Below are 23,954 nucleotides of genomic sequence, written 5' to 3'. Positions count from 1 at the left end.
AGAGAGAGAGTCGAGAGAGAGCGCCAATAAATGTATTACTCAAATAGCAAAGTTAATACATAGGCTAATGCTGTACATTGAGAGAGAGAGAGAGAGAGAGAGAGAGAGAGAGAGAGAGAAGAGAGAGAGAGAGAGAGGAGAGAGAGAGCCAATAAATGTATTTTCAAATAGCAAAGTTAATACATAGGCTAATGCTGCCACATTGCAGAGAGAGAGAGAGAGAGAGAGAGAGAGAGAGAGAGAGAGAGAGAGAGGAGAGAGAGAGAGCTCAGATTACTGCATTACTGGCAAGTACCAACAAATTTTCTCAATATGTGCTGTAGCCTAAACCTAATCTTATAGGAAAACGAGAGAGAAGTCTCTCCTTTGAGAAGTGTTTTGAGTATGTTAAATACTCTAATCCATGTAGAACCTCGTTCTCAGAAGTTGGGCGGGATGCGCTGGATGTGAGGTCTCTCACTCTCAACGACGGGTGAGGAATGGAATTCCTCGGTTTTGGGTAGCGTTGGTCTCTGCTTGTCATGGCCCTGAAAGTTATAGCTTTGGGGTTAATTCCAAGTAATGCTGTTATTTGGATTATCGTTGTGAGCAATTAGGAAGAACAAGGGAATTAACATACTATCAGTACAAGGCATTATATCATTACTTCCGCCAACGAAGTTAGAAAGTTATGTTTTCGCCCGTTTATGTGTGTTTGTTTGTGAACAGCTTCCTGGCCACAATTTTTATCGTTGAGTAAGGAAACTTGAAGGGATTAACTGGTAAATAAAATGCTGGGAATAATAAAATTTTGGGAAGGTCAAAGTCAAAAAGGTCCTTGGTCACGGTCAAGCAAAATGTCCAATTCACTTAATCAGCCATAAGTTTGGACATCGTTATCACAGAGACTAAAGACTTGGTTCGTATTTGAGTGTATAAAAATCCACGCCAATTAATACATGTTAAGGTCAACGGTCATGGTCAAGGTCGAGAAAAAGGTCGAGAAATAAGCTGCCGCGGCGGATGTCTGCGCTCTACTGCGTGCCCCTATAGTTATTATTATTATTTTTATTAGCTAGGCTACAATCAAGTTGGAAAAGCAGGATGCTATAAGCAAAAAGGCTACAACAGGGGAAAATGGACCAGTGAGGTAAGGAAATAAATAAACTACAAGAGATGTAATGAGCAATTGAAATAAAACACCTTAACGACAGTAACAACGTTTAAAATAGACCTTTCATATATAAACTATAAAAAGAGACATATCAGACAATAGATGTTTCATCACATTAATATGAATTTCCCCACATATATTAATGTGGAAAGTACATTATAGGGCAAATATCAAATTTGACCTAGTTTAGTAAACTCTTACTGATATAGAGAAATGGAAGTTAGTTTATGTTTTATCTTTTATTCAAATAAAAACCAGCACTAGTCTAACAAGAGTAAAAGAGTTTTTATGTTGACATGGCAGACATGAGTCTTTTTATTGGTTTATATATGACATATCTGTTTTTGACGTTGTTAACAGATTATATAGAACATATCTGTTTTGACGCTGTTATTGTTTTTTAGAATTGATATATTGTTAATTTATTCTCATCATTTATTTATTTCCTTATTTCCTTTCCTCACTGGGCTGATTTTTCCCTGTTGGAGCCCTTGGGCTTATGGCATCTTGCTTTTTCCAACTAGGGTTGTAGCTTGGCTAAGTAATAATAATAATAATTAGAGATTGTATACTAGTTATGCACAATATCCCTTATATGTTGTTTTATGAGATAGATATCAGGATTATGATATAGAAGGTGACATAAATGCAAGTAGGATGAAAAAGATTAGAGCAAGAAAAGAATAAGAAAATGGAATGACTGACAGGCATAGTAAAGTTTCCAGAAGTAAACTGTACTGAGATGGTGTGGACATGTGTGAGGATGAATGGTGGGGAGTGAGGAGGGCTTTGGGGGAGAGTCTGTTAGGGAGAGAAGATTGAGAGGGAGGCAATAAAATTAGATGACGATATAAGGTGAAGGATGATGTGGAGAGAAGAGGGTTTGGTGGAAGAGGGTGCCTTTGATCAAGGGCATTGGGGAAGACGTATCAGGCAACCGACCCCTTAATGTAGGGATAACGGTGGGGAAGAAGAAGAATATCAGAACAACCATGGAATAACAGAAATAATAACAAAATTATTTCGGAATAACAAGATTGAACAACAAAATACCTCTGAAATACATGAGATTGGAAGAATAAAATAACTCAAAATAACAATTGAATAACAGAATAACTATAATAACACCATGAAATAAGAGAACAACTTTTAATGGGACTCAGAGAGAGAGAGAGGAGAGAGAGAGGAGAGAGAGAGAGAGAGAGAGAGAGAGAGAGAGAGAGAAGGTGAGAAATCTAGCAACTTTATTCTTTGTGACAAAGAGCGAGCATAAATCCTTAATGCAAATGAAAAGCCCAGAAGATTAGCTTTATAATGCGCGAAAACTTCAACAACTTGTTTTTTCGGAAGTACAGGAGCAGTTGGTCGATGATAATTAAGTTAATTACTTTAAAAGATGCTTTTCTGACCTTATACAACAGAGGATCCATACTCTCTACAGTTAAACGACTTAAAGCAGGGAAAGAGGCATTAATACCGTCTCTTTTCCAAATCATACAAACTTTCCTGTTAGTCTAGAACAGAGAATCCTATACAACAGGATATACCAAAGAAATACCGTCTTCCAGGGACCCTATGTGCATAGGGAGACCTCTGTAGTTCTCACTGGGAAGATGACATCCCCCACATAGGGGGAGGACCTCATTGCTGTTGAGTTCCCTCTCCCATTCTCGCCTTGTGATTGGCTGCCCCAACCTCGCATCGGATCGGATAAGGATAGGGAAGTGGGGAATATGGGGAAAGGAAGGGTACCCCTGGATACAATCCAGTTTATAGGCCGAAGGCAGGTACTCGGGAAGGGAAAAGAATAAGGAAAAAGGGAGAAAGAGAAGTACAGGAGAAGAATAAAAGAGAGGGCCAGACCCCTCATGCGATGGTAGATAGTATTAGAAGCAGTTTGAGAAAAGAAAAGACAGGCAGGGAGAGGAAAGGTTTTTTGGTTCTGTGTGTAGCCCTTGCTGCAGGAGTCTGCTCGTCTGACACCTATTTGATGGTTAACAAAGGTATGATTGTTGAAAAATTATGATGGTTTCCCCCACCTCGGCATCGTGATTGGCTGTTACCTTCTCACAGCTGATTCATGTAAATCAATAACAGTAAAGAGTCGGTGTAAAAACATTGCTGTTGAGGAAAAGAAAAACGTAGAACTGCCGTGTATCATCTAATTTATGAATAATAATACAAGAACTTGTCTAACCCGGCCTTATAAACTTCTCTCAAATGCTCTTTGTTGCACTGTGGCTCACTATGCTTGCAAATAGACATTATCTCATTGCTCTTCTGTTCTGGAAAGTGCTGCACACGGCCATCCATGTGGATCACTATGAAAGTCTCATAATTACCTCTATTATTATTGTTATATTCACAAGTTTGGGTGGATGGACGGAGTGAAGGAAGCTCTGGGTGATAGGAGGATAGATGTGAGAGAGGCAAGTGAGCGTGCTAGAAATAGGAATGAATGGCGAGCGATTGTGACGCAGTTCCGGTAGGCCCTGCTGCTGCCTCCGATGCCTTAGATGACCACGGAGGTAGCAGCAGTAGGGGATTCAGCATTATGAAGCTTCATCTGTGGTGGATAATGGGGGAGGGTGGGCTGTGGCACCCTAGCAGTACCAACTGAACTCGGTTGAGTCCCTTGTTAGGCTGGGAGGAACGTAGAGAGTAGAGGTCCCCTTTTTTGTTTTTTGTTTCATTTGTTGATGTCGGCTAACCCCCAAAATTGGGGGAAGTGCCTTGGTATATGTATGTATATTCACAAGTATCAACTGTGCAAAGGTGGCAGGCAATCCCGATGCGAGGTGGCAGAAGCCAATCACAGGGTGATACTATGAGAGCGGCACTAGTCTGCGATAAGGCCTTTCCCACATAGACGTCTGTTTACCACACAGAGGCCATCAGATACATCACCCCCTCTCCATCTCTACACAAGTCTAGGGAGGTAGTAAAGACAGCATAGCATCTCCGAAAAACACTCGGATGAATGCGTGCTTGTCTATAGGCTACACCTAGACATTTGAATGGAAATTGCTGAATAACCTTACCTGATGCCGTTCGCTACTGCATCATCAATGTTACCCATGTTGGCCAGGATGGTTGCACCAATACGAGCAATAGACAATCTGATGCTGTCGTCTGGAATTCAATTAGAATCAGAGCAAAAATCGGATTAGGTACAATGTTAAAATAAGTCCAGTAGTTCAAATCAAAATTGATATATTCTATTTAATGAAGAAATTAATTCGCTAATGCTTTATTTGATCGTCACTATAATTCTAAAAGCCTTCCGGCAATTGGACACCATCCTTATTTCTATACCAATCTATTACTGGATGAGGAGGGTCTAAGAAGAGCAAATCTCTTATGTGGCAGCATATAACACATAATGAAGAGGTATTAGAACACCTGGGTAAGTACCTAATCAAGTCTCCTATTGGCCCGTAGTCCAGCCCTTCGGAAAATTTCGTTAAAAAATATGAATAACTTGCAAAAAGACACTGACTAACATGGGTGAACATGGGCTAGAACTTAAATAAAATGATTGGAAAGTAATAGTAAAGAACAGTAAATATGCAAAAGGGACATAAAGTAAGTGGCTTATTAGGTACTTTGGTAATTAGGGGTTTTATCTGAAAAGTGGCAAGTAGAAAAAAACGCAGCATAATGAACAAAATCAAACACAAAATCAATGCTTGATTGTTTTTCAGGATTACCCAAAAGCCAATGTTAGGCATTTTGTTCATAAACATTCAGTCCATTTCTTCTATGGATTGTTTTACTTCCATTTTCTCAATGAATTACTATCTTTCCCTTCTAGGCTACCCCTTTTCTATCCAAATAAAATAATGAATTTGTTTACATTTAAAAGCTCAATTATAAAAAAAGATGTTAATGTAAACATTACCCAACTTCTGCATGCTTGTGGCGGTCTTGGACTGGTTGACTGCATCAAAGATTTTGTCTACTGTCAAGAGTGGTCCGGATCCTAAGGTCGTTGTAGAGTTTTTGGCGGAGTTCCTTACGCCTTTGACGATTATCATCACCTGTGGGTTATTACGGAAACTTAGTATTTGTTTTTTCTGTTGGTTATATAGCCTATTATTATAATGCAAACATGATTGTGTGAATAGCAAGATGGACTGATCCCTTACTTTACTTTACTTTTACTTTTAGGGGTTTATTTCTCGCCCTCCATCAGACACTAAAAGTCTGTTCAGGCGGGCCTTGGTGTGTGAAAATAATATCTTTCCAGTTAATATTTTGCTCTGTATCTTATCAGTTATTTCGCTAGCATTTGTATTCATCATGCTACAAATAGCAACTATTATCTAGGTTTTGAGAACAGTAAAAATAATGTCACCACCAATATAAACAAGAACAATGATAGTAAAGTCTAGATGAATAATAAAGGCTGATCATTATGTTAATACCACTATCTAGTGAAACTTTTCAGGTAAATGGAACTCGTAACAAGTCATAACAATTTTGTGAGTGATGCACAAACAATAAAACCCGAAAGCCAAATGAATAAGTAAATAATAATAATGAATACATTAATGCCTCACCTGCTCTCCTCCATCTTGAACAGCTTCTCCAACTCTCTCAGTGATTTTCTCAATGGTACTCGGTATTTCCTTCACTGTACCCACCACGAAATCTCCCAAGTTGTCAACGAACCCTTCCAATGTCTTGGTGAAGTGCGATGCCACTTCGTCTAGTGCCGAAGCTGTTCTCGATTTCAGCAATCTAGGATGTGAGAGATGGTCATTATTAAAGAAAGTCTTGACATTGAGGGGGGGGGAGCTAAACAAAAGACAGTCACTGTCCAGCCACTGTTTCCCTCATACACAGACTTTTCCTTTTCTCACTATAAGCCTAAATATCTAACTTTCTCACATCACACGATTCACTATTGCACTCAAGTGGAGCCGACATGCACAAACTCTCTCTCTCTCTCTCTCTCTCTCTCTCTCTCTCTCTCTCTCTCTCTCTCTCTCTCTCTCTCTCTCTCTATATATATATATATATATATATATATATGTGTGTGTGTGTGTGTGTGTGTGTGTGCGCGTGTGTGTATGTGTGTGCGTCTGTTTGTGTTGCCCAGCGAATTATGTTGTGAACTATACGTGCACTCACACATCCACTATATACTGTATATATATATATATATATATATATATATATATATATATATATATATATATATATATATATATATATATATACTGTATATACAGTATATAGTGGATGTGTGAGTGCACGTATAGTGCACAACATAATTCGCTGGGCTACACAAACACAAGTAGAACTTGACTGAGAGAGAGAGAGAGAGAGAGAGAGAGAGAGAGAGAGAGAGAGATCTAATTAAAGACAGCTTGAGGCTACTGGTTGGGAATTAAGCAATGTTACTGACCACATTACGTTTGTTTTCCGTTAGTGTAATACAGAAGGGAAGACGGACTTTTAACAGAGCTGTGCATTTCCTAAAACATTCAATCGCGTTTCTTAGAAATGCAGTCGGCTTCCTTCCAGCAAAATTAATCTATATTATGTGGAATGTCTGTTGGTAAATCAATCTATATGCTATGGAAATCTGTTTTTAAAATTTCAGTCAGACATTTTACAGACTGACTTTCAAACAATGCTTGCAAACATTTGTTTAAATTGTAAAATGTTTAAAATAGCAATGTCCAACCGCTGGAAATTCTCACAATGTGCACTTTGATGCAACGGATAATTACAGAGAATAAAAAAGTTTCCTGTCACTGCCAATGAACAGATTATGGGAGTAGGGGTCATATCTGTAAAACACCGAATTCTAAAAAATTAATACTATCTATCTTTATCTATCTATAGTTTCCTTGGTTATTTTAAATTGGTTGTATGCAAATTTACGCGCTATTTGAAGTCATCATTATTACTAATAAACTTAAGCCTTTTTAAAGGTATCAGTCTTGGGTTAGAGTTCTCTTGCTCGACGGTATACTCGGCACACAATTTAATCTTACTTCTCTTGCTCTTGTTTCTTTAAGTTTTCATTCTAAATGGTGTTATTGTTATTGGAATATTCTTCATTTTTAATATTGTTACTGTTCTTAAAAGATTTTATTTCAATTGTCCATTATTTCTCTTGTAGTTTATCTATTTCCTTAATTCCTTTCCTGACTGGGCTATTTTTCCCTCTTGGAGCCGTTGGGCTTAGAGCATCCTGCTTTTCAAGTTAGTGTTGTAGCTTAGCTAATAATAATAATAATAATAATAATAATAATAATAATAATAATAATAATAATAATAATAATAATAATAATAATAATAATAATAACTATATACTGTATTCCCATGACACAATGGCTGAAGTTCTACTTTCACCAGTTACTAGCGCTGGTAATTTATTTCCTTTCGCCAAATCATGATTGATCTTTTAATGGCTGAATTCCTATTGTATGGCTATTGAACTTTTGAATTTAAATTCCATCCCTTTATTTCTCCTTCATATTATCATTGACTGAATTCTTTTTATCGTAATATTTTCTATCTCGATCGGAATAACGTGCTATTATTGCTATCTCCCTACAATTGAGCAAGTGCCTAGCTATTATTATTATTATTATTGTTATTATTATTATTATTATTATTATTACTTGCTAAGCTACAACCCTAGTTGGAAAAGCAGGATGCTATAAGCCAGGGGCCCCAACAGGGAAAACAGCCCAGTGAGGAAAGGAAAGGAAGGAAAATAAAATATTCTAAGAACAGCAACAATATAAATATATTTCTTTCGTACCACGCTCAAGGGGGGAGAGGGAATAGTCATAACCTGGTAAGCAGGGGTATCACGAATGATACACTTTGAAATCACATTCCTACAAATTGACGAACCAGTGGGTTGCAGTTAGGAAAGGGAGTGGGGTGGAAGGGGTTAGTAGTGTGTGTTTGTGCATATTTATGTAAATACTTAGACGTCCTTTTTGACATCTCACGTACACTAGTATCTTATATAACGAATAGCTTTGATAAAGCTGTACATAGTGTTAGGTAAGTCTACTCATAGGCTGGAATGATTATTGAAAGAAACTTTTTAGATGTATTCTAACATAAATTTTTTGACTGATAGTTTTCGGATGTCAGTGAGAGCCTTCTTTGTCTCTTTTTATAGTTTATATATGAAAGACTTGAAATGTTGTTACTCACTCTCTCTCTCTCTCTCTCTCTCTCTCTCTCTCTCTCTCTCTCTCTCTCTCTCTCTCTCTCTCTCTCTCTCTCTCTCTCTGCCCATGGAGGATAAGGATTGGAAGGAAATCCACCTTACCTAATGATATGATAAAGAACTGAATGTTTTTATCTTTCTATAAATATCTGTTGTAGCTAAAGCTTAATACTACTACTTCTACAACTATCTATCTGTCTATCTTTCTATCTATATATCTTTCTATGTATCATAAGAGTGCTGTGTTTATTACGATGACAAAGAGGAAGTATTTCCGCTACGGATTGGCGAGCAGAGAGACCTTCTTGCTCGATGGGTTGTATCACTGTGACATGCGACACATTTTTCGCCTGCATCCAAATAAGGACAATCAGCGGACAGTTTTTAACGAGGGTTGCATAACGAACTTCCTGTTGGGCGTTTTCACCATATAAACTCTTTGCCCTTCCATGCTCTTCTATTACAATCTGTTCTTGAAACATTTAAATATTCATTACTTCTTTTGTAGTTTATCTATTTAATTGTTTCCTTTCTTCACGGGCTATTTTTCCCTGTTGGAGCTCTTGGGCTGATAGCATCCTGCTTGTCCAACTAAAAGTCTTAGCTTAGCTAATAATAATAATAATAATAATAATCCACCTTTCACACCACCATTTAAGCATTTCTGGGCCTTTCTCTCCTCTTACGCTTTAGCACATCTTGATTAGACACACTTATCACTATTCTTTCCACATGGTCCGACCACCTCAAAATAGGCTACTATGATCCATTCTTTAACCACTTCGAAGCCTTTCCACATTTCTCATCTTATTAATTTTTCTTACGTGTACACCTAGTAAATAATTCCTCACAAAAAAATTTAATATTTTCCAATATTTCATTATTATCATTACTTGCTAAGCTACAAACCTAATTGGAAAAGTAGGATGCTATAAAACCAAGGGCTCCAATAGGGAAAATAACCCAGTGAGGGAAGGAAATGCGGAAATAAACTACAAGAAAAGTTTAAGAACAATGACATTAAAATCTTTCATATATAAACTATAAAAAGTTGAAAATAACAAGAGGATAAAAACTTCTAAATAACAAAAGTAAGAAACAAGACAGAATAGTGTGCCCGAGTGTACCCTCAGGGAAAAATCTCTACCCCAAGACAGTAAAAGACCACGGTACACAGGCTATGGCGCTACCCAAGACTAGAGAATACTGGTTTGATTTCGGAGTGTCCTTCTACAGGAGCTACTTACCATAGCTAAAGAGTCTCTTCTACCCTTACCAAGAGGAAAGTAGCCACTGACCAATTACAGCGCAGTAGTTAATCACTTGTGCTTGAGGAAAGAGGAACTGTTTGGTAATCTCGATGTTGTCCAGTGTATGAGGAAAGAGGAGAATGTGTAAAGAATAGACCAGACTATTCTGTGTATATGTCAGCAAAGAGGTGCTGGTTCAACAATCCTTTCCTACATCCCAACCTTGGTTTCCACAGATAATTGAAGGCTCAGGCTGATTATTTAAAGGTTTAAAGGTTGCTTATGAATGGCAGAGGAAAGGGACAGGACAATGGTTTCAAGACAAACAATATATTATTATAAACTTGCTAAGCTACAACTCTAGTTGGAAAAGCAAGATGCTATAGGCCCAGGAGCCCCAACAGGGAAAAGAGCCCAGTGAGAAAAGTAAACAAGGAAAAATATATTTTAAGAACAATGACATTTAAATAAATATTTCCTATATAAACTATGAAAGCTTTAACAAAACAAAAGGAAGAGAAACAGGATAGAATAGTGTGCCCGAGTGTACCACCAAGCTAGGTGTAGGGAAGGCCAGGCAATGGCTGTTTATGATTCAGCAGGTAGATTCATAGGTTACCAAGACACTACTAAAAATGATCAAGCTTGAGCAGGACTTGAACCTGTCCGGTAGATTGTCAGTTAGGGACGTTCCCAATAAGCCACAACACACAATTGCTCACTTTTTTGTAACTTTTGAAACCAACCAGTCTTCTATCTGCAAATTCATACAGTTCCCTTATGAAAAGATTTATCGTTCTCAACAGCCTAACACAAACTACATCATACATTCTTATTGCCTCTAGGTCGACTATATGGTAAGCTCTCTAGGTCCATAATATGATATATACCATGCAACCGTTTCCCTTTACCTTCAAACTTATTATACAACTTTCATAACAAACACTTGATACATACATACATCAATATATATATATATATATATATATATATATATATATATACATATATATATACATATACAGTATATATATATATATATATATATATATATATATATATATGTATATATATATATATATATATATATATATATATATATATATATATATATATATGTATATATATATATGTATATATATATATATATATATATATATATATATATATATATATATATATATATATATATATGATATTTTTCTTACCTTTAAACGTGTTTATACATATATATTCATTTAAGCCACAAATACCTCTTAATATCAAAATCTCCCTGCTTCTGGATCAGAGACACATGGGTGACCAAGTTCGATTCCCTGGCCGACCAGAAGCTATTATCATAAAGTTAATTCCCCCTTGGGTCTCTGATCCCGAGGCAGAGAAAATTCGATATTAAGAGTTATTTATGGTTTTCATATATATATATATATATATATATATATATATATATATATATATATATATATATATATATATCATCCTCATCTCCTCTTACGCCTCTTGATGCAAAGGGCCTCGGTTAAATTTCGTCAGTCATCATTATCTTGAGCTTTTAAATCAATATTTCTCCATTCATAATTCCCTACTTCACGCTTCATGGTCTTCAGCCATGTAGGCCTGGGTCTTCCAACTCTTCTAGTGCCTTGTGAAGACCAGTTGAAAGTTTGATAAACTAATCTCTCTTAGGGAGTGCGAAGAGCATGCCCAAACCAACTCCATCTACTCCTCACCATGATCTCATCCACATATGGCACTCGAGTAATATCTCTTATAGTTTCATTTTTAATCCCATCCTGCCATTAAACTCCCAATATTCTTCTGAGGGATTTGTTCTCAAATCTACAAAATCTGTTGGATATTGTTTAATAGTCACACCACGACTCATGTCCATACAGTAACACCGATCTCACTAAACTGATATATAGCCAGATTTTATATGTAATTTCAGGCGATTTGATTTCCAAATTTTACTTAACCAAACCACTGATGGATTTAATTTTTTCAATCTTTCACTCAAATCTATATCTAAAGATCATGTATTAGAGATCACAGGCCCTAAATATGTAAATAATTCTATCTCATTAATATTTTCTCCTTCCAATGATATTTCATCTTGCATTGCATATTCCGGTCTCATCATCTGTTTTTCTTCTATTTATCTTCAGCCCAACCTCATGTGATATTTCATGCATTCAGGTAAGCAAACTTTGCAAATCCTGTGGGGTTCTGCTAATAAGGACAGCGTTATCAGCATACTCTAGGTCAGCTAATTTCCTGTTACCAATCCAGTACAATTTTTTCCACCTTCCACAACTGTTATAGGCATTACAAAATCCATGAGGAGGATAAACAACATAGGTGACAACACATTCCCCCGGAGTACTTTACTGTTCACTGGAAACTTATTTGATAGGACTCCATTAACATTAACTTTGCACTTGCTATGCTCATGAACAGATTTAATCAAATTTACATATTTAAGAAGAACTCCATAATAACGCAGGACTCTCCACAAAATTGGTCAGTGCACACTATAAAAGGCTTTTTCATCGTCCACAAATGCCATCAAAAGTGGTTTTCTATATTCTACACATTACTGTACCACATGTCTTAAAATTAAAATTTGGTCAGTACAACTACCTTTTCTAAATACTGCTTGTTCATCTGTCACCTTTTCGTCAATCTTCTCCTCTAGTCTCTCTATGATGATATACAGTATATTTTTATGATAACTGAATATATATATATATATATATATATATATATATATATATATATATATATATATATATATATATATATATGTATGTATATATATATATATTTATATATATATATATATATATATATATATATATATATATATATATATATATATATATATATATATATATATATATATATGTTCGGTCGACCAAGTCCCGTGATATATATAAATTAGAAACCCTTTCCAGACAGGAAGTTACACAACATTACAGTGAAACTGGAGTGATATCTAAAAGATATACTCGCTTTCACACATTTGTATCAAATAACCGAACATTATTGTCTGCCACAGTCTACTTTCTTTTCACGGATTTAAAATAGTTCAGCAACTTTCAGTTGACAGCATTGTACAGTATGTTAATGATGCATGAAAATGTCACGAATTTTCTATTAGTAGATATTTTTAGGGTTTGAGTCTTCTATGAAGCCTCTTTGAGTTGGCAAAGAGAGAAATTTATTAAAATTCAACGAATTTTTCTTTGTACGGTGTCGGTAGTAAAATTGTTAAAATAATGACAATAATAATGAACTGATGATGAAATGATGATGATGGTTATGATATAAGAATTTAACAGTTTAAATTTTCCTTTGTCAAACCTGAATGAATAATAATAATAATAATAATAATAATAATAATAATAATAATAATAATAATAATAATAATAATAATAATAATAGCGTAACATCTTGATGATATAATAAAAATGATACAAATATAAAAAAGCCTTCGTAAAAGTTACAATGATAATAATAATGGTAGCATGAATTTTAAAAGTTTAAAGCTCACTCATGAGTGGCAGAGGCAAGGGACAGTGACAATTCCCTAGCTACCAAGACAATGCCCTACAAAACTGACCATATATACTGTGCATAAGATCAGAGCCCCATCCCCCTCTCCACCCAAGCAAGGAACAAGGAGGGCCAGGCAATGGTTCCAGATAACTCACTAGGTAGACCCCAAACTCTCATCCTTAGCTCACAAGGATGGTGAGGTTGAAGACACTACAAGAAACTATCGAGTTTAAGCGGGACTCGAACCCCAGCCTGGCAGATCACAAGGAAAGTCTTTTTATAGTTTATATATGACATATCTGTTTTTGACGTTGTTAATAGTTTATATATGACATATCTGTTTTTGACGTTGTTAATAGTTTATATAGGACATATCTGTTTTGACGTTGTTACTGTTTTTAGAATGATTTATTGTTAATTTGTTCTCATCATTTATTTATTTCCTTATTTCCTTTCCTCACTGGACTATGTTTCCCTATTGGAGCCCTTGGGCTTATAGCATCTGGCTTCTCCAACAAGGGTTGTAGCTTGGCTAATAATAATAATAATAATAATAATAATAATAATAATAATAATAATAATAATAATAATAATAATATTAAAGGACATTTCCATTAATATAAACATAAAGAATCCTTACGTGTCAGCCATCTCTCCCAAGACATCCAAAGGATGAGGATCCTTGTTTCTGTGTTCCACAGGTAGATCGCTGGAAGCTGCCCTCCCATCTGCTTTTTCCACTGGGGTTCCTGTAATCAACCCAGCCCCGCATAAAATGGCCAGCATAGTTGACCACATCATCTGAAAAGATAAAATAGTAAGGTTATAAATTCCAGTGTTTTATTTACATATCATCAGACGTTACTAGTGCACTGTAGAACAAAGGCCCCAGACATGTCCTTCTACTTGCGTCTGTTTATGGTCTTTCTATGCCAGTCCACACCCATGAACTTTCTTAGTTCGCTATTCCATCTTCTTCTCCTCCTTCCCCTGGTTCTTTTGCAATCTCTAAGTATTCTGCCAAAACATCAGCAGTAATGAAAGCCCTTCAAAAACAAGGAATAGAAGATTCTTATGTTAGAACACTTGAAGATAGCTATACAGGAAGTACAGCAGTCCTAAAACTACATAATTATAATGAGAAAATTCCGATTGAAAAAATTAGTTAGACAGGGAGAACCCATCTCTCCTAAATTATTCACAGGACGCTTAGAAGAAGTTATTAAGAATTTAGACGGAGAAAATGTAGGAAATAATATCAATGAGGAATACCTCAACAAATTAAGATCTGCAGATGACATAGTTGCATTTAGTGCATCATGAGAGGAATTACAAAATATGATAGAAGATTTGAACAGAGAAAGTAGAAATGTAGGGTCGGAAATTAAAATTAGTAAAACTAAGATAATGTTTATTGAAAATACAGAGACAATAAATAAGGGTTATGGACGAGCCTCTATAGATTGTTAATGAATATACGTACTTAGACCAAACAGTAAGTATTTCCCCAGGACATGAGAGTGAAATCAAAAGAATGATAAGCATAGGATGGAGAGTATTTGGTAAACAAAATGAGATTATGAAAATTAAAATGGCACTTTCTATAAAAAGAAAAGTATTCAATGAGATGCTCCTACAAATATTAACTTATTCATCAGAAACTTGGAGCCTTACCAACGCCTTAGAACATAAGCTAGTTACAACTCAAAGGGCTATGGCAAGAATAATGACGGGAAAAAACACTACGAGACAGAAAAAGAACAACATGGATACGAGAGCAAACTAAAGTAGAGGGGATTTTAACAATGTGTATGGTAGAAAAAGAAATGGACATGGGCAGTACATATGAGAATGACAGAAGAGATGACGATGGATTGACAGACTAAGAAAGTTTTCGGGTCTGGACTGGCACAGAGACCATAAAAAGACGCAAGTAAGATGTCTGAGGTCTTGGTCCTGCATTAGAGTAGTAACAGCTGATGATATATATATATATATATATATATATATATATATATATATATATATATATATATATATATATATAAATATATATATATATATACATATATATATATATATATATATATATATATATATATATATATATATATATATATATATATATATACATATAAATATATATATATATATATATATATATATATATATATATATACATATATATAAACATATTATATATATATATATAATATATATATATATATAATATATATATATATAATATACACACACATATACAGTATATAGATATATATATATATAATATATACACATATATATAGATATATATTTATATATATATATATATATATATATATATATATATATATATATATATATATATATATATATATATATATATATATATATATATATATATATATAAATATATACTAGTGGACCCAAGCCGTCAAAAATTATGTCTAAATATCTAGGTATACAGTATATGCACACATAAGCCCACACACAAAGAATCAAGCCTTCCCACCCCCTCCCCCTTTCCTACCTACAACCCGGTTGCTTCAGCAATTTGTGGAAGATTGTGGTTTCCGAGTGCACCTCTCACCAGGGTGTTACTTCTCTTTCTTCCCCTACACTTTATCCGAGGTATAGGGAGAGACCAGGTAGTCATACATCTGGCATTCTCGTTGAGTGACAGGATATATATATATATATATATATATATATATATATATATATATATATATATGTATATATACACATATATATACATACATACACACACACACACATATATATATATATATATATATATATATATTGTATATATATAGCCAGATACACCATTCTTTATTGAATAGGGAATATATATATATATATATATATATATATATATATATATATATATATATATATATATATATATATATATATATTACGACTAGTGAATTACATAAATTCCTGAGCTCCAAAACTCACCTGTTTTACATTACATAATCTGATATACAAGAGAAATACCTCCGAGCTCTGAGAATAATACGCAACTCCTAGACGATAATATATATGAACACTAAATATCTAAAAGGGCTCTTTACTTTACACTCAAAACTAAACTGTGTGATTACTTTACTTTCAATGGTAACTATACTTAAATCATCCTCTTATTTCGGTTCTTAGTCAGGGGATACGAGCAAAGCACTGAGAAAAGTATTGGTGATTGAAATAATACAAAAAGTATATTCTATAAAAAGTTAACAACTCAAAATTAAAACAAAAATCAAATCACTCGAAATATTACATCTGAACTAAACCTTAGACAATATAACCCTCGATAAAAAATTATACTGTCATTTGTTCCACTAGAAATTAATTCATAAAAATATTTAATATTGAAAATTAATGAAAAAAGTTGACACTATAGAAAATAAATAAAATTTACCGTTACATATAATTAACTGTTTCTCTTATGTCCTTTGGCTCACACAAGGTTACCAAACAGTTAAGCAAAATAATTACGCTTCACTGTTTAACCAAAATCTTACAGGGTCAATCACAAAAATTTATATTATAAAATGTACTTACACACTACACTTTTAATTAATTACCCAATAATACCACCAACGTTTGATTAACATTATACACGTTATGTTGGAAAGAAATCACTATTCACGTGTGAGAGGAAAACACTATTCATGTTTGAGAGGAATTATGTAGTGGCTGGAGAGAGGGCTGGCAGACATTGGCTCTTTCAAAGGGATAGGCTGGATCTCTCTGTCCCCTATGCATTGCTAGGTCCTTACATATATCTCAATTCACTTTAGAAATTTTATAGTAAATCATTCTCATGGCGTGGGGGCATGGCTCTAGTGGTGTAAGGTTACCAACTTAGCAATTTGAAGAAGGGGTACTAACATTGCTTGTGAGGTAACTCTCTCAGCTAATTCCGCCCACATCCTCTCGTGACGTTAAAAAAAAATAATTAAATTTTAGTCTAGAATTTTCATGTCTCTTCCAACCACGTGGAAATAGGATGCAATCCCTAGCATGTGTCATACGGCATACCTTTTTATAAGTTTACATAAGACTTCGTAACAAAGCTACGTGAAATGAAAATTTCATTTTTTAAAATAACATAAATTTACACATAAGGAACTGAATGAAAATACAACTAAAGGAATGACGAAGTCTTATATAATTTACATACATTACCTAATCCTACGTGAGTGGAACTCACCTCAAGAGCTGGCTATAAATCTCTTAAATACACAAATGAAATATTCTATTCATATATATATATATATATATATATATATATATATATATATATATATATATATATATCAACAACAACAAATCCAGCTGTTTCTAGTCCATTTCAGAATAGAGGCCTAAGACATGTAAATACATGGCTGAGGTTTGGCAAGTTTTCATCTCTACACTGGCCAACTGCAGATGAGTGGCCCTGACTAGTACAGCTTTGCTGATTATGGTAATACGCAAACCCTTTCACCACATTAAGGTATCCCCACTCAGAAAGGTATATTTATTTATCTCTCTCTCTCTCTCTCTCTCTCTCTCTCTCTCTCTCTCTCTCTCTCTCTCTCTCTCTCTCTCTCTCTCTCTCTCTCTCTCTATATATATATATATATATATATATATATATATATATATATATAGATATAATGAAAAATCGATGATTGCAAGTGATATGGTTAATAGCTATATATATATATATATATTGTGATTAAACGCTCTTTTACGTACCTTAACACACATTTTTTTCTAATACTTATGTAGCAATGTATTACTGAAGTCAAATATAATCTTCAGGGTTTTTTTGCAATTCAATAAATAATCACTAAAGTTTATAGGACCAAATATCTTAATTCTTTCTTAATAAATTCCACTGAAGAGAATACTAGAGAAATGTCTTCTCTAGATGACTAACAATCTGATACTGAAATTCAAAGACATCAAAGCAAATCTAGTACATTTTACAAATATGTGGATCTTGATTATTATATAACTAGTAAAGGCGATCCGTCAAAAATGATGGCTAAGTAATTATAGATACGCACAGTCCCTCCACCTTTCCTAACTCGGTAATTGTTCAGTGGCTACTTTCCACTTGGTAATGGTAGAAGAGACTCTTTAGCTATGGTAAGCAGCTCTTCTAGGAGGACTCCAAAATCCAATCATTGTTCTCTAGTCTTGGGTAGTGTCATCGCCTTTGTACCAAGGTCTTCCACTGTCTTGTGTTAGATATCTCTTGATCTAGGGTAAATTCAGCCACACTGTTCTATGCGTTTCATTTCCTCACTAGGCTATTTTCCCTGTTGGAGCCCTTGGACTTATAGCAACCTGCTTTTTGAGATATGGTTGTAGCTTACCTAGTAATAATAATAATAATAATATCAATAATAATACAACCCCCTGGTTTGACAATTTGTGGAAGACTGTGATTCCCGAGTGTATCTGCTGGGGTAGCCCCTCTTACTGGGAATGAGTGACTACTCTCCTCCTACGCGAGGGGCGGGGAGAAACTGAGTAGTCATACGTTTGGCAATGATGTTCAGGAAAGAAATAAATACATATATTATATATACATATACACACACACACACACACACACACACATATATATATATATATATATATATATATATATATATATATATATATATATATATATATATATATAGGCCTATATATATACATACATACATATATATATATATATATATATATATATATATATATATATATATATATATATATATATGTATATATATATATATATATATATATATATATATATATATATATATATTATATATATATATAGCCAGACAATTGCTCCATTATATAGGGGAGGACATTAAATTTCGCAGCATAGTCTCGAAAGCAAAGAATAATTATTTCATTCCTTTTAGATTCCCAAATAGAGGAAATTTACATAATTCATACTTTCACAACACAGAAGAAAGTCAGAATATTAACATCTTAATACCTATGTTATTCGTGTAATTGAAGTTCTAACTGGGGCCGTTCCTTGATTTCCTGTTTCTCATTTGTTCTCTCCTTCCTGATTGGTTCTCTTAGGAATCCTTCACGTCTTTCTCAGTGGATGCCGTCATGATTGTCCAACAAAATCGACCATATAATCAATATCATCAACAGCTTCCTTTTTTTTTTTTTTTTTGAAACAGCAATCCTTCACTTCCCTGTCAATGTATGCCGTTATGATAGCTCAACAAAATCCAACCCCCGCACCATATAAACCCTATGATCAACTACTCCCTCTATACTTTCTGTCGCTACTTTTGATCTGACGATCCATAGCCTTTTCATGCTAATAGTGATACTTTTGACTTCCTTCTATTTCTCAAGGTGACTCTTCAGTTCCAACACACTGATAGGGATTTTGAACACTTTATCCTCACGTTCTCTGGCTCATAATTCCTTGAGAGAGCATATCAGTCTTCTCTCTGTCCTCCCATACAACAACTTGAATGTGGAAAATTCTGTTATTGACCGGACAACTTTTTGGCATAAAAATAATGCTGGTAGAGATAAATCACAATCACAATCCTTTGGTCTCTTCTTCAATATGGACTTCGGTGTATCTTTGGTTGCAAGGTTTCTTTAATAACTAATTGAAGCTTATTAAACAGCTCACCGCTTTCATCATTTCAGTAGTAAACTCGAAGGTCACTCCATGGAAAGCATGCCTTTGTCACACCAAGCAGTCTTATTTTGCTCTTAACTCCATTGCGTACCTGTACTTCAATGTATTTTCATCAATATCTAATGGATTTGTTCTTGGGCCATAACCCCACATGTCCAACAAGTTTCGCCGAAATTGATTCAGTAGTTTTTGCATAATTATGATCTCAATATTGCAATTATTTTCAAAGTACTGATGCATACTTGTACTGTACTTTGATGTACTTTATCCAAAATGCTACAGATTCATACTTGGGTCCTAGATTTAAAAAGCATTTCGAATTAGATAACATTGAAATTCAGGGAGAAGCTGCTGCTGCTTAATTCCCCCCCCCCCCCGAAAAAAAAAAATATTGTCCAAAACTCCTCCTCAATGTTGATGAAACTGGCTTATTTTTTAAGTGAATACCTGGGGGTGTAGATATGATGATGGTTATGCACCATAACTCTCTTATTTTCAACCTTATTGTTAAGAATACAGCAGTCTAGGGGGGTCGCAGGGGGGCATTAGTCCTCCTATAGGTAAGTAGGTAAGGACATGGCTTGTAGGTTAGGTCAGGTACGGAAGGTTAGGTTAGATGGTGGTCTAAGCACAGGGGAGGCCATGTCCTTCGTTATACAAAGGCTCCAGTGCCTGGTTCCTCATTTATTTGAAATGAAGAAATAACAATGCTAGGGTACAAGGAAGCCAAACACAGGCTTACATTAATATTAGAAGGTAACCTCACTGGGAACTTCAAACTGAAGCCGCTGTTAGTCTACCATGCCGTCAATCTACGGGCCATCATAAACATCCCATAGTTGACACTTTTTATCATTTGGATGGCCAATCGGAAGAAGTGGCTTTCCATCGTCATTTTTGAAGGGTTCTCTGACTATCTTAAACCAGTAGTCAAGGAATTGCAAGGCAAAAAACAAAACTGTGATTTTCCATTCCTTGATAATGCACCTGGATATCTCAAACCTCTGAATAACATGGACCAAAATTAGATTTTCTTACCACCAAACACCGCTATGACTCTTCTTCAATCCATAGACCAAGTTGTCATAGTTCTTTTCAAGTGACTGGCTTACTATCTAAGACATACTTTGCACCAGGCAGTTGATGCTATATCATCATGAGACGACATGAACATTCAGAGGTTTTGGAAGGCCTACAATATATATCAGGCAACTTTAAACATCTGTGCGCAATGGACAAAAGTGAACCAAATAGCAATGGAAGGAACTGTGCCCTTAGTTCGTTCATGGTTAAAATGGCTTTGATGAGTCAGTAAAAGATACATGGTAAAATCTGATATCCCATAGTGATGAACCTGAGATGAAGTTGGAAGTAGATTTGATGAGTTTATTAAAGCCCACAAGAAAACACTAACTAACAAAGATTTGTTGGAGTTAGCAGAAACATAGAAAATTAAAGAAACTTAAAGCTTCAAGATATGCAGGGTTCTACAGGTAATTTATCAGTGTATGGCAATCTTGGAGTCGCAAGATTCTCTAGCCAAGCACTTTACAAAAAAATTTCAAGTTTTAAAGATTTGTTCCTTCCACATAAGGCAATTTCTCGCAAGAAAAAGAAGAACGCTGTCTAGCAAACATTGCCTGATCCGTTGTGTTATTGTATGTGCAACACATGTCGGAAAGCTTTTGGAACCCATGAATGGCGTAGGACTGGGATTTTATATTAGCTTAACCATATTGGTTTCTGTATCATGTAATTTCCTCGTTTTAAACTAGATGCTTTTTTGTTGTTACTTTTGCTAAAACTTGTACTTTTATATGTATAAACAAATAATGTCTTATAATTCTTGATGTACAAACTAAGAATTATCACCAAGAATTGGTTTTTCATCACTCTATAAACAGATTTCTCCCTCAGATTGGGATCAAACTTCAATCTCTTTCAAAAGAAAGGAAAGGTCGCTGTTAATCATGCCAGCAGAGGCACTAAAAGATGAAAGCAAGTGCTAATTACTCTTCAGAATTTACTTGGTGAGACAACAATTTTACAACACAGCAAGTTTTATGCAATTTTCCCAACCACTAGCTGGTATTTATTTCAAGTTACCCCCAATGAGTTAATATATAATGAAAACCAAAACAAAAATTCTGGTTCAATGGAAATAAATTTCTACCTCACATTGAGATCCAAACCTCGTCTCTTCAAATGAAAAGCAAAGTCGATACAAATGTGAGATAAAATTCTATTTCTATTGAATATAACATTTTGTTGATTTTCATCATACATTGATTGATCGATGGTTTATTAAAATCAAATGCTATCAGTTTGGTCACCTGGTGGGTCATGAAGTTACGTAAAACTCGCTAAATCCTGAAGGGCAGTTATGAAAAAAAGTTGAAAATTGGCAGCCATGTTGGATTTTGGTGGCTATTTCGATTTTATTATCTAAATTCTTGACACCCAAAACAAAATTGTTCTATAGAACTTTACCCTAAAATGACAACTGAAAACAAAATGTTTGCATCAAATTAAAATGAATGAGTGCCTGGGCATCCCACTGTTAGCATTTAGGCTCCAATTACTTATAGAGCCTCTGCTGGGATGAATGATTGTGGTCTTGATTTCATTTGAAGAGAATAGGGTTCGATCCCCATGAGAGGTAGAAATTTATTTCTATTGAACACGACATTCTGTTAACTTTCATTATTTATATATAAAAATGCATATATAATTATATATATATTTATATATATATATATATATATATATATATATATATATATATATATATATACATATATAATTATTATGATCCTGTGTCTGGGAACCAAAAATAAATATATTATATATTACGGCTGGCAAGCTACACAACCTCTCGAGTTCCAAACTCACCTGATTGTTTTTACATAAATCTGTTATATTTGAATAATACCCAAACTCTGAAAAAAAATTATATAACTCCCAAATGGCAATATATAAAAACCCTGAATATCCAAAGGTCTCTTAAGTATACTCAAAACAAAACTAGGTAATTATTATTAAGAACTCTCAAAACTACCTCTTGGATTCTTTAACAGGGATACAAGAGTACCAAAATAAACACTGGTGATCTAAATAATCCACTCTTCACAAAAAAAATATATATATTTTATCAAAATTAAAACACTTTGAAAGAATTTACATAAAAAAATAAATCACTCGAAGTATTTAGTCCGAGCAAAGCTTAGACTAAGACAAAAGAAATTAATACTTATGAAAATTATGCAACCATTTGTTTCACTGGAAATTAAACTTTACACCAATATTTACACAATACCAGCACTCACCACAACACAATAAATCTAAAACCACTTGCAAAGTTGTAGTTACGTTTTAACACACTAAACACGATATACGTTGGGCAAAAACTTGATCACTTTGGAGAGGACACACACCTGAGGTGCTTGAGAGAGGGGATGTTGGCTCTCTCACAGAATAAGCTGGTTCTCTTCTGCCCTACGCATCCCTAGGGGCACATATATATTGACTTAGTAACTCCTAGATTATTCTAAGTCAGTAGTCTAGAAGCTTGAGGGCTGGCTCAGCGATGCCAGAGTTATCAACTAGATAAACATTCAAGGGAACAAACCTTGCTTACAAGGTTACCTTTTCTCAGCTAGCTCCGCCCACCTCCGTTCTTAAACATTAAAAAAGATAAAATCTAACGCTGGGGTTCTCGAGAACCTTCCAAAACACATGGCAAATATAAGAATTGCATATTTTCTCACAAACATGATGCAATACGTCATGAAAATATAAAAAAAAATTACATAAGCCCTCATTCATACCTCGTAGGGTCATATAGCACTCTTAAATGGATTACGTAGGACTTCGTAACAAAATACGCGAAATAAAAAGTTAATTCTTAAAAATAACGTAAATTTACATATATTGACTTAAATGAAGAATACAATTAAATGAGCGACGAAAGTCTTTCGTACTTTACACATAAAACTTATAACTACATGAGAGGAACTCACCTTATAAGCTGGCTATTCCCCTCTTCAATACACATATGAAATACATAAATAGATTATTTACTCTACGCTAGACCAGCTTCGTAAGTATGTGTAT

At 34.5% G+C, this 23,954-nt stretch overlaps 1 protein-coding gene across 1 annotated transcript in view; it reads right to left on the bottom strand.

The window, feature by feature from the left end:
- Nucleotides 1–307: 307 nt before the first annotated feature.
- Nucleotides 308–23,954, bottom strand: part of LOC137623630 (uncharacterized) — a 37,210-nt gene continuing 13,563 nt past the window's right edge. The window contains exons 2-6 of the mRNA XM_068354462.1: nt 13,809–13,969; nt 5,716–5,896; nt 5,055–5,193; nt 4,195–4,285; nt 308–527 (exon numbers count right to left, since the gene is read on the bottom strand). Coding sequence (XP_068210563.1) covers nt 308–527; nt 4,195–4,285; nt 5,055–5,193; nt 5,716–5,896; nt 13,809–13,969 — 792 coding nt within the window. The remainder of the gene's footprint in view (nt 528–4,194; nt 4,286–5,054; nt 5,194–5,715; nt 5,897–13,808; nt 13,970–23,954) is intronic.

Source organism: Palaemon carinicauda, chromosome 30, assembly GCF_036898095.1.
Source record: "Palaemon carinicauda isolate YSFRI2023 chromosome 30, ASM3689809v2, whole genome shotgun sequence".
NCBI classification, from domain to species: domain Eukaryota; kingdom Metazoa; phylum Arthropoda; class Malacostraca; order Decapoda; family Palaemonidae; genus Palaemon; species Palaemon carinicauda.
This window is presented reverse-complemented; position numbering and strand designations above follow the sequence as displayed.